Source organism: Haemorhous mexicanus, chromosome 17 (genome assembly GCF_027477595.1).
Source record: "Haemorhous mexicanus isolate bHaeMex1 chromosome 17, bHaeMex1.pri, whole genome shotgun sequence".
Classification (NCBI taxonomy): domain Eukaryota; kingdom Metazoa; phylum Chordata; class Aves; order Passeriformes; family Fringillidae; genus Haemorhous; species Haemorhous mexicanus.
In genome coordinates, this window is record NC_082357.1 from 11,623,506 (window position 1) to 11,640,304 (window position 16,799).

Consider the following 16,799-nt stretch of genomic DNA (forward strand, 5'->3'; position numbering starts at 1 on the left):
CAAGTTCTCCACATGCCTTTATTGCAGTGGGGACAGCAGGGACCCGCACCTCCACCCACAGCACCCACCCACCCAGGACCATGCAGGGAGCATCCAGCATACAAGCCCCCATCCCACACCCCCTGTCCCCAGCTGTGCAGGAGGGGGACGAGCAGCAGCAGGTGACAGTCCCCAGTGCCCCCTCCGTGGCACCATCTCCCAGCAGGGTGTCCTGGCGAGGTGGGGTGACCCTACAGCCCCCTGCTCACAGCCACTGCAGGGAGAAGCCCTGGCTGAGGCTTATGCCAAGGTCACTCACGTTGAGAACCTGTGGGGGGAGAGAAGACCTTTTGGGGTACAGCCCTGACAGAAGGGAAATGGGAGGATGCTTTCCCCTAAACCCTGGCATGGCAGGAGAGCCACACAGAGTCCTCACCCCCCCTCTTTGGTCACACTGTGACCCTGGATGATGAGGAGTTGAGACCCTCAGGATGGGGGCCCCCACCCAGCAAAGGACACTCTGAAATGGGGCCATACCTGGTTGTCCAGGTAGGAAAAGGGCTTCTCCTGGCCATTCAGGAGGACCTTGCTGGGCGGCTTCTGCACCCCAAAGATGCTCAGTGTGCCAACAGTGACCTTGGTGGCCTCAGTGCTGGCATGGAGGACGGTGGAGGTGAAGATGTTCTGTAGGAGGGGACAGCATGAGCTCAAGGTGACCAGGTACCATGGGACCCCCCAGTCCTGCCCTCCCCACATCCCACCTGTGTGACATTGAACATCACATAGGAGTAGTTGCCCTTCTCAAAGGTGTCCAGGCTCTCGCCATCATCCCAAAAAAGGTCACCCCAGGCAGTGGCATCTGAGGACAAGGCCACGATGAGACGCAGGGGGTTCCCTCGGGTCGCCTCTGTGGTGGTTCCTGGTTTCTGGGGTTCAAAGAAATGGGTTCTGTAGGGCCATGACCACTGGGTCCAGGAGCTGAGGTGCTGGGATACACACACACTGTGGACAGCACCCAGGGAGGTGATGGGTGGGCACTCACCTGGGTGGGCAGGATGGAACCTTCCCGGATGTGCAGGTTGAGGTGCTCCAGAGGGGCTGACATCTTCAACATCTCCCCACTGCTGTTCACTGAGGAGCCCTGGGCAGGCAGCGAGAGACATGAGTGTGAGGGACCAGAGCTCAGGCATGAGTCTGCAGGGCAGCCATCCCCAACCCTCCCTACATTAGGGCACACTGGGCTCAGCCAGGCCTTCCCACCCACAGCCCCAAGAGGGCCAAGCAGGGATCACCCAGCCCTCGGCCAAATGCCGTGATGCTCCTCACCGTGTAGAAGTCGTACCACGTGCCCTGGGGGACATAACCTGTGACTGAGTCCACCCCAGGCTCCAGCACTGGTGTTACCAGCAGGCTCCGGCCCCACAGGAACTGCCTGTCCAGCTCCCACGTGGCCTCATCCCAAGGGAATCTGCAGTAGGATGGAGACGCTGCTGGATCTCCCTGGTTCAGCCCCAGCATCTCCCCAGCTCCTGGTGGGGATGGCCTTACTCAAAGAACAGGGGCCGGGCTACGGTGTCCCCCTGCAGGTGGGCACGGTGGAAAAGGGTGTAGAGGAAGGGCAGGAGGGAATAGCGAGTCAGCAGCACGTCCTTCATGGCTGTCCTGGCTGCGGGGCTGAACACTGTTGGGTCCTGGGCCTGGGGGAGACACGGGCAGTCAGCAGCTGTTCTACCCCTAACCCCACCTTCTGCATCCCCCATTCCACATTCCATATCCTGCATCCTCCATTCTACATCCCATATCCTGCATCTGACATCCCATATCCTGCATCCCCCATTCTACATCCCATATCCTGCATCCTCCATTCTACATCCCATATCCTGCATCCCCCATCCCACACCCCATATCCTGTATCCCCCATCCCACATCCCAGCCCTAGGATGCCTCCCCCTGGGCACACTGCCCTGGACCTTCTCGTTCTGGGTGTTGTGGTTGCGGGTGAAGGGGTAGAAGGCCCCGAGCTGCATCCAGCGGGTGCACAGCTCCTCCGAGGTGCTGCCTGAGAAACCGCAGATGTCTGCCCCGACCAGAGGGATGCCAAAGAGGCTGAAGCTCAGCAGCCCTGAGGGCAGGGACAGTCAGCAGGGCACAGTTTTGGAGACACCTCCAAGCCAGCAGAGAGCTCTAGGAGTGCTGGCAGGGGCTCTGTGCCACCCACCTGGGATTGAGTAATGCATGTCCTTCCACTGGCTCCGGTTGTCACCCAGCCAGTGTCCCGAGTAGCGGCCCTGGCTGGGGAAGGTGGAGCGGGAGATGAGGAAGGGGCGCTTCCCCCGGATCTTGATCAAGGCGCTGAAAAATAACAGCAGAGCTGGGGACAGAAGGTAAGAGCAGCCTGCCAGGGGTTTGCCTTGTTCCACAACAGCTGAGGGAAAATTCCAGCCCCCTGGCAGAGGGGTGGAAAGTCAGTCTGAACAGTATGGCAAAGGCTTCCAGCCTCATTCACCCATTCCTCCCAGAGCAGTGTCAGCTCCCCTCTTCTGGGTTATTCCCATCACAGAAGCTGTGAGCAGTCAGAGCTTCTCCACTTCAGACCACACTCAAATCCCCATCCTTTTCCTACTCAGCTCTGAGAAGGATTTTGTCCCAACCCATCCCCAGGCTGTCAGGAAGTGGGATGCTCAGGTACCTTGCTGTGGCTTTGGCTTCCATCAGCCCATAGAGGTTGTGGAGGTTGTAGTGCACTGAGACTTTCTGCTTTGCTGAGGCACACACCGTCTTTGCAGAGAGGGAATCGCCCAGCACGGCTGCCAGGAGGGAGAGCCCAGATGGACTCAGTTGGGGTGCAGGGGATATGGACTCCCCACACTTGCTGGCTCTGGGTCAGCCCTCCCACAGGAAGCTGTCACTGCCAACCCAGAGCCAAAAGTTCATGCAAATGGCCCCATTCTGCACCCTGACATGGCCCTAACAAGTGTGCATGGCTTAGACATGGATACTGGCACATGAAGGAAGGGATGGAGGCATTCAGCATGTAAAAGAGACACAGTGTGTCTTAGAAATGGTTTTCCTTCACTACAAAGTTGGCAGCCATCTCAAAGCACACAGTACCTACGAGCACAGCCTTGTATCTCATCTCCCTCCTCACCTGGAGTGTAGGGTGGGTTGTCCAACTCTCCTGGAGGGCAGCCATCTTCAGACCCATCCATGAAGTTGGATGGCTCATTCATGTCCTAAGCAAAGAAAAGTGCGCTGCAATTTCAGGTGTGTGGTTTTGGGATTAGTGGTAGACCTGGAAAAGCTGCATTTGAGGGACAGTCCTGCCAGGACACACACCAGGATGAGCTGAGCTGCTGGCAGGGAGCAACCCATGGGCAAGGAAGGACTTACGATCCAGAGGCCGTCAAAGGGCACGTGGGCGTGGAAGTGCTGCAGGTTCTCCAGCCACCACTGGTGTGTGTCTGGGTTGGAGAAGTCTGCAAAGGCAGTGAAACCAGGCCAGACCTGTGGAGACACCACAAATCCATGGGTTCAGCGAGCAGGTGATTTGTGGGGAGCCACCATGGGGAACAGGGTACCACAGCATGCCAGGGATTTCAACTGGGGGTGAAACAGGCAATGAGACAGAAGATAAACCCAGCCAATGCTTCGAGTCCTGGGTGCTACACACACACAGCATCCCTCCTACCTCCATGGTACCAGGAGTACCAGGTGCTGAGGAGTCTCCACAGGCTGTGGGCAGTGGCAGCTGATGGAGCTGCTCTGTCCCCACTTGCACAAGGTCTGATACCACCTCACCAAGAACATGTCAGAGAAAAGCCATGATTTCTCTGTGCTTTGCCTCATTCCAGGAATTTTAGCCAATTCATTTTCCCCTGTGTTTTCAGGCTACATCAAAAGCTCCCTCCTTGGAAACAGCAAGAGAGAGCAGGTGGGAGAAAACAGCCAGAGGGGTCAAAGTGGGAGGGAACAGCTGCAGAGCAGGTCTCGAGGCACAGTGCTCATCACAGACAACCTCCCCTCACCCCAGAAACAGGAAGGGAGAGAAATCAGATGATCAGCCTTAGGCAGCACTGCTGACTCTGTTAAGCTCATATGACTTCCACAGGCTCCTCTGCTGAGCAGGGGCTGGTCCCTGGGCTGGTGAAGACACCAGGAGGTGACACACAAGAGGACAAGGGCTGAGCCAGGCTCTGGCAATTATCCCAGAGAAGTCCCTTGGCCACTTGGCTTTCCCTCTATTATGATGAAATCCCAACCGTGGTGTTGCACAGCCCACTGGGCTGGGATTTTCCCCTGGAGCTCCTCACCTGCCCGATGAGTGGCTGCCCTTGGGTGGTGTTGAGGAACAAGCCCCGTCTCAAGCCTTCATCAAAAGGCCAGTAGGAGCCTTGGGGGCTGGTGCTGCTGATGCCAGGATCCTGGGGATGGAGCAGAGGGTTAGTGCCACTCCAGGCAGACCATGGCTCCTTCCCCTGGTCAGACCAGTGTGATTCACAGAAGAGAACCCAGACAGGGTCAGCCAGAGCCCACACACAGTGGCTGTTTCCCCACAAGGGGAAGAGAAACTTGTGTTCAACGCTTCCAGGCATGTTTTCTAAAATGCCACTTCTGCAAGTCCCCAGGACCCGTTATGGTGTTTTGGGAAGGGGGGACAAATACAAGAACTCTTGCTCTTATGCAAGAAATGTCAGGTCATGGACAGGGCTACTACAGAGTTCAATGAGGAGGAAATCCAACTTCCCCCTGCAAGGACCTGCTGGTCTCCACTGCCTCCAGCAAGCAGAACCCATGCCCCCACTCCTTGCAGAGAGAAGAAGGGACATCACAGCCAGGTCATAAGACCCCAGCACTCATGGGGATGCGAGGGCACCTGAGCTGAGCACCCACAAGTTAAACTGCCTGACCCACAGTTCCTCCATTCCTTCTCTCACAGGAGTCAGGGCCATCCTTGTACCCACAGAAAGACAGGAGCACAGCACAAGAACCTGGCTGTGTCTCCAAGGTCCCTGCATTAGGGGGATTTCCAGTCAGTTTAGAGCTGCCTGACCAGCACTGGGAACTGGCCTCCTACAAAAATCCCCAGAGCCAGGAATGACCAGCTGGGACCAGGAGCATCCATTATGCCCTTGTCTGAGATCCCTGCAGCAAAGACAGCACAGTGGGAGAGGAGGGGGAATACCAAGATCATAACGTAGTGCTGCCCATGTTTGTGGAGGTCTTCCACCAGGGAGGGCAGGGAGGCAAACTTCTGGGAATCCAAGGTGAAGTCCCGGTACCCGTCCATGTAATCGATGTCATTCCACTGCCCATCCTGCGGGAAAGAGGCTCAGGAATGGGTGATGGAGAGTGCACTCCCTGCCCCACAGGCCTGGGGGTTACCTGGGGGATCTGGTAGTTCCTCATGGCTCTCACGGTCTGCCAGGTCCCATTGCTGGATCCGTAGCCCCAGCGGCAGAGGTGGAAGCCAAGAGCCCAGACGGGTGGCATGGCTGGGAAACCTGCAGTGGGACAGTGGGAGCAGGGATGGGGTTTCCCAAGATGACAGCAGCATCTCAAATGGATGGGAAGGTAAGGGCAGAGGGAGGATAAAAGGTGATCACTGACTGCAGTGTGCTGGAAGGGCTGGGGATGGGACAGCTGGGTGATGCTGATCCCTCCCCAGCTGAGAGGGCTGGGGATGGTGGTGAAGCTGGGGTGAGACAGGGATGTGGGCATGAAGGAGGTGCCTGCAGAGAGCTGTGCTGGGGTGTGGGCACTTACCTATCACCTGCTGGTACTGCTGGATGACCATGTTGGGATCGGGCCCCAGGAAGATGTAAAAATCCAGCACCCCTCCAATGGTCCTCCAGGTCAGGCCTGGAGCAGGCTGCAGAGCCACCTCTTTGAGTGGGAAGGTAGAAAGGGAAGAGGAAGAGGAAGAGGAAGAGGAAGAGGAAGAGGAAGAGGAAGAGGAAGAGGAAGAGGAAGAGGAAGAGAAGAGAAGAGAAGAGAAGAGAAGAGAAGAGAAGAGAAGAGAAGAGAAGAGAAGAGAAGAGAAGAGAAAAGAAAAAGGTAGTGACAATTGGGAAGCAACCCCCAGACCTTAGCCCCTATGATGAGGCCTAAGCAGCACCACAGGCAATGCTCAGGGGAATAGAGAAATCCCTGTCTTCCACTCAGCAGATGCTATATGGGTGTCTGGAAGCTTAAATCATCACAGCCCAGAGAGATCATGGGTTTATGCTATCTTGAAAATCTCTTTAATCTCAAATCTGTGCCAGCTTCTGGACCAAGACTAAGCACTTCAGTGCAGTGCTTTCCTTCATGCTTCTTCCCCCGAAATCCCCTCCTAAGTGAATTGAGAGCCACTTGTACAAGCAAGCACGTGGGTGCCAGGCCCTTCCTGGGAAGGGCTCCTCACATGGAGCAGCCTTTTCCTCAGCAGCATCAGGGCAACAGAGCTGAGCACAGCTGGAGCTGCCAGAGCCCTGGGGTGAGCAGCATCATCCCAGCTGGCTGCAAGAGGCAGCTGCAGGGAGGGACGGGTGGTCCTGGTGCCGTCCCTGGCATGGCAGGAGCCCGCAGGCGCTGCTGTGCTATCAGCTGGCTCACACGGGCAGGTCCCACGGCCGCAGCTGGCGCAGCACAGCTGGGAAGAGCGAGGGTGACAGATGGCACCCCTGGCTGTGCCCCAGCCGTGCCCTGCTGCTGGAGCAGGGGAATGGGCTTGGACCTGCATGCAGGGGACTTGCTTTGCTGATGGCAGCTCGGCAGCTGGGCGTGTGGTTAAACTGCTCGGCAGTTGCTAAAGAGCCTCGCCGTAGCCAGGAAACAGATGGCTGTGCTCAATAACGGAGCCATCAAACCACATCTTTCCTTTTTATGGCTTCCTCTCACCCCAAGGTCCCAAACTAGCCACTCCAGCAGCTCCCATCTGTCCCAATCTGCCAGGTCCTCCACCATGGACAAGCTGGCCTGGGGTCCCCTGGACACCTACCCATGGCGTTGCTGTTGAGCAGGAAAACACCATGAGCATTTCCACCCTCCTCCATCACCAGGTAGAAGGGGTGGGCACCGTACAGGTTGAAGGATTCCTGCAAGGAAAGGTGCCCAGTAAGACAGCAAAGAGGGCAAAGCAGGAGAGCCCCATGTCACTGAAGATGAATAAATGATCCTGAGCTTTATATGCTGCCACCACCTCACCAGGCATCTGTCACTCCTCTGGAGCATAAGGCAAGGAATGAGGATAGGTTTGGAGCTTAAGGCCATGGGAGGCTGCTTCTTCCTCCAGCTCAGGGGCTGCCACTGAGCTGGGCTGGGTGAGGGGGAAGCCTCCTGCCTCACCACAACACATTGCACGAGGAGCAGGGTGGAGCGGAAACACCCAGTGCTCTTGGAGTGCCAGGAGCATTTTGCAATTGCTCTGAAATCCTGGCACATACCTGCTCATCAGCCTCTCCCAGTGCTGCTGCCCACCCCTGCCATGCTTTCCCAGGGTTTGTCCAAGGCACAGGAGAGTGGCACTCCTGCCCTCATCCCCTGCACCCCCACGGGGAGGGGGCAGATGTACCGTGGGAGCGACATCACGGGCCCACAGTGTGAGGGTGTTCCAGTCCAGGCTGTGCAGGAGGCTGCCACGGTGCTCCCCCAGCCCATAGAGGAATTTGGATGGGAGTAATGTGGATATCTGGAGAAACTGGTCAGCAAAGATCAAGGGGGCCACGGTGGTGTTTAGCCTGCCAGGGTGACATCAAGAAAGAGAGAGGGTCAAAAGAGGATTCTGGGACTCATTAGCATCCATTTGCCCATCAATAACTGATCTCTTCCCTCTCAAAGCATCTCAAGGGGAAGTCTAGCACATCCCACCCTGCATCCAGCCTCCAACACCCTGGCCCAGGAGCAAATTCAGGTCTGGCTGGACACAAGGCATAGCCCAACCCAGCACAGCAGAGCCTTCCCTTTGACACCAGAAGTTTCCACCCAGGTTATTAATAACCACTGAGGTGATATGGCCATGGGGTTTCTCAGCCTGTTGTCACTGATAAGCAGCTACAAGTACAGAATGGACCACAGCCACCAGCAAATGGGAAAGAGGAGGAAAGAAAATCCCAAAACACACCCTGACCAGACTTGGTGGTGCTTACCACCAACTTAGTGTGGGCAAAGCTGTGGAGGTGACAGAAGCTGTACAGCAAAGTCACCCACAGTCCTTTTCCACAAAAAGCCTGGAGCTGTGGGTGTCCCTATAGCTTGGACAGCCACGGAAAACCCAAAAGCAGAGTAGGGCAAAACCACAACTGTTCTCCGACATTTTTCCTGAGCCACCAGATCATTTAATGGTGATGTGCTGGGATCTACACAATGTTTGCCTTCTGTAGCATCCTGGGAGGAATCAGGGCACTGGGAAGTTTTTGGGGAGATGCTGATTCCACACAGGTCTGCCATGGCCAAAGCAAGCATGTGGCCAGCCCAGGGCCAGGAAGCCATCTGCTGCCACATGCCCATGTCAGCACCGCTCAGAAGATGCAAGACAAAGGGTAATAACTGGCTGGAGATGTCACAGCATGGGCTTTCTAATAGAAAACCTTTGGGAATCATGCTGGAGCCTGCCTAGGGTGGGAAAAGCTTCTCTCCACCTGGCACAGTGTGAGCATGAGGTGGGTTCTTACAGCACTGTCCCTGTTGCCTTGCGCTGCAGCAGCACCCCAAAGGGGTCCCAGGAGAAGTTCAAACTGTAGATGGGGTTTTCTGCTCTCTTCGTCACCCGGGGAACATCAAGGGGAACCTCATAGCGTGGGTTGGCTGCATCTGTTACCTGCAAAAGGGAGAAAAAGGGCTTTAAAGACGAGCAAAGCAAGAGGGCGAAGTGCTGGAGATGCTCACTGGCTACACACAGTCATGCCTGGAGCACAGCAGATTCCAGACTTGATCCAAGCAAGGGATGGTTCCCTACAGGATGGCAGGTGCAAGGGTCAGGAGCACAGTCACAGGCTCTTGAGGGCAGCCAGCAGGAAGCTCACCTTGATGTGCAGCCGTGTGTCCGTCTCAAACTCCACATCCAGCCTCAGCCTCTCGATGTCCCGGGGGTAATAGGCCTTCTCCCTCCGCACCAGCAGCCCCACCACGCCCAGCGCTGTCTGGTTGAGGCTCTCCAGGGTGTAGCTGGGGAAGTCAGGGGGATAGAAGCACCAGGGCACCCCCTGCTTGCCCTCTGCCAGGGGGGGACTCTGGATGAAGCAGCACCCTCGGCTTTCGCAGAGCTCCTGGGTCACCACCACGCGCCGCTCTGGGTAGCAGTCAAAGCGATGGCTCTCAGGTACCACGAGGCATTTTGGGGGTGCTGTGGGTCTGAGCCAGCCCCCCGACACTTGCCGCAGCACCCAGACAGTGATGGTGCTCAGCAGAACAGAGGCCACCAGCAGCCCGCTGCCCACCCACCACGGGGCCAGCTTCCCATGGCCGGAGGGCAGCGAGGCAGCCCCCTCCTCTTCCAGCTGGCATGCTGCTGGCTGTGCTGTCGTCAGCTTCTGGTATGACTTCATTGTCCTGCTGCTGGATGGAAGGGGTGAAGGAGACAGAGGGGGAGAGCTTGCCCAGGCCTCAAGGACAGCTTTCCCCTCTCCTGATGCCTGTGGTTTGGGCAGAGCATGCTCCCTCAGCACCCTGCAGCATCACATCTGCACCTTCAGCCAAGAGGCACCGGGCAAACTCAGCAAAGGAAGGCTTTGCCAAGGTCAGGTGGTCCTGAGCCTGCTAAATGTGGGGAGACACTGACACCCAACTGTCCACCAATCCCAAGGGTCAAAGTGTGCCTGCTGCTCTCTGTGAAGAGGTCAAAGCACCATTTGCTTTTGGGAGGTGGCACAGTGGCCCCTCAAGGAGTTTTTCCCAGGTCTGAATTATTGGGCTGCAGTGTTTCTGGAAGGTGCAAGCAAAACCGAGCTTGCTCTTCCTGTGGGAACAGAGCTGTGATGCTGAGAGCTGCAGCTCCGAGGTGAGGAGCATTCTCTGCTCTGAGCATTCCTCTGCTCTGAGCATCCTCTTCGAGCATCCTCTGTCATCATCGTCCAAAGCCCTGACTCAGAGGTTTTAGACCGGAGGAGGGCTGAGCAAGGGATGTCTGGGAATATGCCATTAGTCTTTGTTTTCCACTGATAAATGCTGATTCTGACAGCCTCTCAGGCAAACACCTCCCATACTCTGAGCAAAGGAGACCCCCATGCTCTTGTTAAGTTTGCAGGCAGCAATCTCAGCATCTTAAAAAAGAGCCACAACTTTCTTGTCTCCGTCTCCTCCCTCTCACTCAGGTCCTGCTCCCCTCACCCTCCTCCCTGCAAACGCTCAGAAAACGCCTCCATCCCCCACAAACACGTTTAGTCCCCAGCCCTCTCCCAGCTCGGGCCACCACCACGGCTCAACCCGCCGGGGCCCGGCCGCGAACCTCCCCGAGCGGCAGCGCCTCCGCCTTGTGCAGCCGCCCGCCGCTCCCCCAGGCGCGGCCGGCTCCGGGCTGGCAGCGAACCCCGGGGCCCTCTGCCCGCCACGGCCACACGCACCCGGGGGCAGTGCCCGGCCGGCCGGGGGACAAACAGCCGGGGGGGACACACAGCCGAGGGCAGACATACGGCCGGGGGGGGGACACACGGCGGGGGCGTCCCCGGGCGGGCACGGGCAGCGGCGCGTCCCGGGAGCCCCCGCCCGCCTGCGGGCCCCGCTCCGGCCGTGCCGGCGCTTACATACACGTGTCTCCTCTTGACATTGTGGCGGCGGGCGGCGGGCAGCGGGCGGCGGGCGGGCAGCGCTCCCGGCGCTGCGGCTCCGCCGGCCCCGCCGTAAACACCCGACGAGCGGCTCGGCCGGCTCCTACCGCGCCTCTCTAGTAGCAGCGCATCCCCACACGCCCCTCCTCCGCTCGCTCTTCCGCGTTGGGTGCCTTTTTAAATTTTATTTTTAATATTTGTGTCTACGCTCGCTGCTGTTCAAGGGTTGAGAGCATGGGTGAGCAGCGGGTTTTTTAGTTTTTTCCACAGTTAATGCAGGCAGGGTGTTAAAACCCAAAGAACGAACACCTCTATTTGGGTGTTCTAAACCTCTGTTTAGGTGACTAAACCTCTGTGCCCTCCTATTGGCTGAGAGCACTTTATCCCTGCTCAGTGGCTTCAGAGAATCGTGATGCTGGGTGTGTTTTGGGCCAGACTCACAAAACCCCACACATCCCAGAATCTTTCTCCATCCAAGTTTCCATCCTGTCTCCCATGCACTCCTCTTCATTTGCTTAACAAGTGTGTGTGCTGCACAGGCTTTCCCACTTTTCAAGGGACTGGAGAGCTGCTCCTTGTTTACTGTTGAAGGCCACCCTGTCTAAAGTTCAGCAGCGTATGAAAACAGACCTTTGGAGCAGAGGTACTTTCCCCAGGGAATGAAAATGAAAAGTAACCTGTTGTGAACAGGGCAATCCATCCAGAAACAGAATTTCAGGTGACACAGCCGCTCCCCTCCTGCTATATGTGATCTGTCAAATCCTGTGTTGTTGCAGAAACAGGGGGAAATACCTCAATTCTGGTGAGCCCCATGTGTGGGGCTGTCACCACAGAGGGTGAAACCCCCGTCCAGGATGCAGCCAGCCCATCCCTTCTGGTGGTCCTCCTTGAGGACCACCATCTCGTGGATGTCTCAGGGATAAACCCTGGATGATTTAGGATGGCTCTGACCACTCTTGGATATCACCACTCAGAGAGAGCACAAGGAGCAGGTGGCTGTGTTGGGGACATCACTGGCCCCAAAGGCTCCCACACCCAGCATCCTTGTCCTTGCTTGTCTTGGCTCTCTGAGCCACTAGAACCTTCCTGGATAGAAAGGAGATCTGGAGACAAACCTCAGAGGCATCAGCAGAGACCAGAGACCACAGTGATGGCTAAAATCTGCCCTCTAGCCCTTAGCTCACCCTGTCCCAGCACCCAGTGCAGGATTTCAACCAGTGCCTGCAAATCTGGGAGAGGTGAAGGCCAGAGCTGTTGCAGCTACACTGGACAGCAGCTTCATGCCACCCATCACCTGGGAGCATTAGCCAACCTCATTAGATCAGTTCCAATGATAAATAGGGATTTCTCAACATCAGGGAGGTGCATTCACTAAACCTTGCTCTGGCTGCCCAGATCCATAGGGCTGTGCCAGATATGAGGCTCCCTGTGTTTTGCAGCTTGTGCTGTTCAAAGGGAGCAGGGAGAGATGGGATCTTACTCACAATGTCAATTATGGCCCTTAGAGCTGCTCCAGTATTTGGCCCCAAAGCTGGAAAGCACAAACTGCACCGGGCTGACACAGACCTTCCAACATTGTTATGGACACAAAGAAATCAAAACAAGTCCAGCTGAGATGGAGGCAGTTTGGTTTAGTCAATTGCCTGTGTTACTACATTTTTTGATGCATTATCATCATTATTGGATGCCTCCAGGGTCTGAAATGATGTTCACACCATTGGGGTCAGGGTGCTGTGTTTAGCAGCTCACACAACTGTATGAACAAAGTGCAAAGATTGGGTTGAGGATCCAGCCCTGGGCAAGATTTGGCCCTGCTGCAAAGCTCAGGGTGCTGCAGGACAGGCAGTGCTGGCAAAGGCTGGTCCAGAGCTAGTGGATGACAATGCTGGTCACCTCAAGGAGCCCAAGGAACAAGCAAGTCCTCCCAAGAGCACTGGGATGCCCAGGATACATTTCCCCACCATCATTTGCCCTGCAACAAGGCAAAGGGCTGGTGCTGTACCTGGTTAGGGTAACTCCTGGTATCAATCCAGATTGGGGGATGGACAGATCAAGAGCAGCCCTTCCAAGGATTTGGGGGTGCTGGTGGATGAGAGGCTGGATATGAGCCAACAAAGTGCTTGCAGCCTAGAAAGCCAACCGTTTCCTGGGCTGCACCAAAAGCAGAGGGGGCAGCAGGTCAAGGGAAGTGATTCTACCCCTCTGCTCTGTGAGACCCCGCCTGCAGTGCTGTGTCCAGCTCTGGGGTCCTCAGCAGAGGAAGGACATGGAGCTGTTGGAGTGAGACCGGAGGAGGCCACCAAATTGATTAGAGGGATGGAGCACCTCTCCTATGAGGAAAGGGGAGAATTGGGATTTCTCAGCCTGGACATGAAAAGGCTTCAGGGAGATCTTATTGCCATCTTTGTCTGAAGAGAGCCTGCAAGAAAGCTAAAGAGGGACTTTTGACCAGGGCATGTGGTGGCAGGACAAGGGGTAATGGCTTTAAATTGACAAAGAGCGGGTATAGATTAGAGTCAGGAAGAAATCTTTTCCGTGACGGTGGTGAGGCATTGGCACAGGTTGCACAGAAAAGTTGTGGATGCCACATCCCTGGAGGTGTTCAAGGCCAATTTAGATGGTGTTTGGAGCAACCTCGTCTAGTGGAAGGTGTACCTGCCCATGGCAGGGGGGTTGAAACGCGATGAGCTTTGAGATCCCTCCCTAACCAACCATTCACGATTCTATGAAACGCACCCGTGTGAGAGCGTGCAAGACCCCCGGCCACGCTGCGCCCCCGCCATCGGGACTGATCCGGGTGGTAGGGAGCTGTCGGAGAGGGGTGAGCCCCGCAGCGGGGAGGAGGCACGGGGCGTGGTGTAGAGGAGACGCGGATGAGGATGGGGATGAAGGGGGAATAATAGAGGAATGAGGATCAGGGTGAGGATGGGGAGGAAGATGGAGATGACGGAGGGATGGGGACCAGGATGAGAATAAGGACGGGGATGAAGATGAAGGGGGGCGACTACGTGCCGGCAGCGGCGCCCCGCCCGTCCCGCGCCCTTCCCCATGAATGAACGGCGCGGGCGGTCCCGGGGTGACGCGGCGGGCGGGCCGGGCCGGGCGGTGACGCGCGCGGTGACGCGCCATGCCGGAAGCGGCGGGGGCGCTGGTTGGTCGGCGGCGCGGCGGGGGGGAGGCGGCCGCCCCGCGCTTGTTGTTGTCCGCGGGACTCGCTGGCAGGGAGGGAGGAGGGAGCCGCGCAGCGCCCCCGCCGCCGCCCCCGCGCCCCCGCCGCCCCCACCGCCGCCCCCGCCACGGGGCGCTCCCGCCGGCACGCAGGTGAGGAGCCGCCCGGGCGCGGCGCGGAGGGGGCGGGGGCGGGGGGGTGGGTCGGAGCCGGGAAGGGGGGGTGGCCGCGCGTTGCCGCTCGATCGCGGGGGAAGGGGCGGCTCGGTCCGGGTCCGGCCCGGGTTCCGCTCGGTCCGGTCGGGTCCGGTTGGGCGCGGGCGGGCGGGGCGGCGGAGGTAAAAGTGCTGAGTCACCACCGCGCCGGGCACGTGGTGCCGCCGCCCCTCGCACCGGGCCGGGCCGGGCCGGGCGCGCACGTGGGGCCCGGCGGGGGGCGAGGGGCGGGCGGCGGCGGTCCCGCCGTGGGGGAGCGGGAGGGGGCTCGGGGAGCGCCGCCCGCCCCCACCGAGCGGCCCCCGAAGCCCCCGCGGGGCGGAGGCGCGACGGCCCCGCCGTCACAGCTTCCCTGTCACCTCGCACCAGTGCGGAGCCGGCACCGCTGAACCCCCGTGGGACGGGGCTGGCAGCGCCCCCGCACCCTCGGGGACACGGGGCTGGGGGTCCCCTGGGTGTTTGCCGGGGTGATGCTTTCCCTGTCTCTTGTTGTTATTTTTCTTCCCCCCGAGGATGAGCGCGCTGCCTGCCTCTGCCTTTGAATGGCTCTTAAAATACATGTGAGGAAACCTGTTGTGACGCCGCGCGCTCCGCCGACTAAAAATAGCAGCTTTTGTAGTACGGAGGGAGCCGGGGCGCAGCCGGGGCCGGGCAGCGTGGCCGCGGCGTGCGGCGCTGGCCGGGCGTGGTGGCGGCTTCGTGATCTGCTGTCCGCCCCGGGTTATCGGGCAGAAGCAGCCGCCGCCACCGGGAAATGCCAGGCGGGCGCGTCGCTGCCCGTCGGATGGGCTGAGGGTCAGGGATGCGGCGGGTGGGGGGCTTATCTCTGCTGAGCACAGCTGCTGGTCGGGTGGAAAGAGGGAGAGGTGCGTGGTGTGTTCGGGCTGGTCCCGGAGCCTGTGGGGAGGGAGGGATGCGTGTGCATGGGGCCGCCCTGCAAACAGGGTGCTGTGCGGCCGCCCAGGACTGGCCGTGGGAGGAAAGGGGACGGTGACATTCCGGGAGCGGGCAGTGCCGCGTGACTGTCTGGTGGGTGCGGGACAGTTTGGGGTTTTAATCAGAAGTGAGGAGGTGGGTGGGGGGAACCTCTTCAACCTCCCCGTGATGGCAGCGGCGTAAGGTGGGGAAATATCCAGGCCACAAGCGACGGGAACTGAGATCGCCAAACTCTCACACTGTGTCAGGGTCTGTTTCCTTCCTCCTCTTCCTCGGGCTGAGAGCGCGCTCCCCTCCCTCGTGGGTTTCTCCGTGGAGGATTTATTTTACAGATTCTGCTGAAAGCAGGCCATGAGGTCTCAAATTAGGAACGAGCCCCCTTTGGGCAAAGTTGTTACAGAAAAGGGAAAGGCCTCCATTTTCGCTTTTACCTGGCCGCCCCCTCCTTTGCCAGCGTGCCTAAAGCTGAGCTGGGACTGCGGAAGGTGGAGGGAGCCAGTGAGAGCAAAGTGTTTCCCTGAAAAGCTGCACGCCTTTTTCTTGCACTTTCAGTTTTTGTGAGCCCTGTGGCGGTCACAGCCCTGCGCCCCAGCCCAGCGCCTGGTGCTGTCGGGGTTCTAGCAGCGAATGAGTTTACCTGGTGTGGTTTTTTCTCACTGATGAAACGAGCGTGCGTCCCCTCCGCTCTTTCCCCCCTCTCCTTCCGTGTGTGTCCGCGGTGCTGCCCTTCCTCAAGCCTTCCTCGTGCAGTCACTTCCTCGGGCTGATGGACGCCGCGGCTGCCCAATGGCAGCGAGCGCGCAGGGCTGCGCGGCCCCGGAGTTAACTCTGCTCCCGCCCGGCCGGGCTGCCGGACCTGCGGCTGCCGGCGAGCAGCCACGGGCACTTGCCGCAAGGTTGGGCACACGGTGACTCTGGCCGTCAGGACACCCTGCCCGCTTCTGCGGGCTCTGAGCTTGACAGGGCTTTGAGCCCTGTTAAGTGTTCCTGGCTGTATTACGCCAGCTTCTTGCCTTGCTTCACAACTGTTTCTGAACCAGAGGTAGAAATTTGTTGGGTTTTTTATTTTTTTTTTTCCCTGCTTGCCTGTCAAGGACAGCGTGCTTTGTCATGTTTTATGTCATTTCTGCGTCGTCGCCCGTCTCAGCAATCTGTTGCGGCATGGAGTTCAGTACTGCTGTGTGCCTCCTGAAAGGGAAAAATACAGATCAGCTTGATACCCTCTGATTTCCATCAGCATTGGAAGATGATTAATGGCATGGAATGTGCTGCAGGACTTGGTATTGAAAATCTCTAGCTGTGTGAGATGTTTGGGAAACGAAGAAAGGACAGCTGGGAGCGCTGGCCCCTGCGGCAGTCGGGGTTTGCGGGATAAGCTCGCTCGCTGATCATTTTTGTAAACATCCAGCTGTGAAATACTTGAGCGGTGCTAGCACTTTCAATTATCAGGAAGTTTCAGGCTCAGCACCCTGTAGAGATGAACAGGCAATTTCCACTTCTGTCTCAGCTATTGTTTGAGGCTATCTTCAAACTTGGGCAGAGAGTCTTCCAAGCATGAAGCAAGCCCAAGTGATGCAGTGCTCTGTGACCATCAGCACAAGGGCTGGGGGAAGGCAGTAATGAGAGCAATTACCCTGGCACTGTGCTCCTGAGTTGAGGGACAGGCTGCATAGTGGATCCCACTGCTTTGCAATATTGCAGGACGCCAAATAGCAATGCTGCTATATTCCATTATTACAGTTAGTGAAGATCTCTGAC

The 16,799-nt window shown here is 58.0% G+C and overlaps 2 protein-coding genes across 6 annotated transcripts in view; one reads left to right on the forward strand and one right to left on the reverse strand.

Annotated features, from left to right (window-relative positions):
• On the reverse strand, window positions 1-15,819 carry LOC132335165 (lysosomal alpha-glucosidase-like). 5 transcript variants are annotated; one of them, XM_059861407.1, is made up of 20 exons: window positions 15,679-15,819; window positions 8,982-9,510; window positions 8,631-8,776; window positions 7,532-7,697; window positions 6,959-7,055; window positions 5,743-5,862; window positions 5,362-5,480; window positions 5,162-5,293; window positions 4,290-4,400; window positions 3,370-3,483; window positions 3,128-3,212; window positions 2,669-2,786; window positions 2,198-2,331; window positions 1,950-2,101; window positions 1,528-1,676; window positions 1,306-1,447; window positions 1,022-1,120; window positions 741-905; window positions 517-663; window positions 1-307 (listed from the first exon to the last, which is right to left on the reverse strand). In XM_059861407.1, the coding sequence occupies exons 2-20, from the start codon at window positions 9,501-9,503 to the stop codon at window positions 245-247; spliced, it is 2,781 nt and encodes a 926-aa protein (XP_059717390.1). In that variant the 5' UTR covers window positions 9,504-9,510; window positions 15,679-15,819; the 3' UTR covers window positions 1-244. The 5 variants fall into 5 exon arrangements, with proteins under 5 accessions (XP_059717390.1, XP_059717392.1, XP_059717389.1 ...); XM_059861409.1 differs by having other exon boundaries at window positions 8,982-9,513; window positions 15,679-15,798; XM_059861406.1 differs by lacking the exon at window positions 15,679-15,819 and adding an exon at window positions 10,702-10,837.
• The window catches only part of MAFK (MAF bZIP transcription factor K), a 14,046-nt gene continuing 11,212 nt past the window's right edge, over window positions 13,966-16,799 (forward strand). Inside the window, exon 1 of the mRNA XM_059861420.1 lies at window positions 13,966-14,042. The gene's annotated coding sequence lies outside the window, so the exon portion shown is untranslated. The remainder of the gene's footprint in view (window positions 14,043-16,799) is intronic.

Bases quoted from the DNA above. Each gene is read 5' to 3' on its own strand.
- LOC132335165 (XM_059861407.1), bottom strand. From the start codon at position 9,503: ATGAAGTCATACCAGAAGCTGACGACAGCACAGCCAGCAGCATGCCAG. The intron at 5,481-5,742 runs GTAAGTGCCCAC...GTCCCACTGCAG, and splicing joins GCAGTACCAGCAGGTGATAG to GTTTCCCAGCCATGCCACCC. The intron at 1,448-1,527 runs GTAAGGCCATCC...ATCCTACTGCAG, and splicing joins GCCCGGCCCCTGTTCTTTGA to ATTCCCTTGGGATGAGGCCA.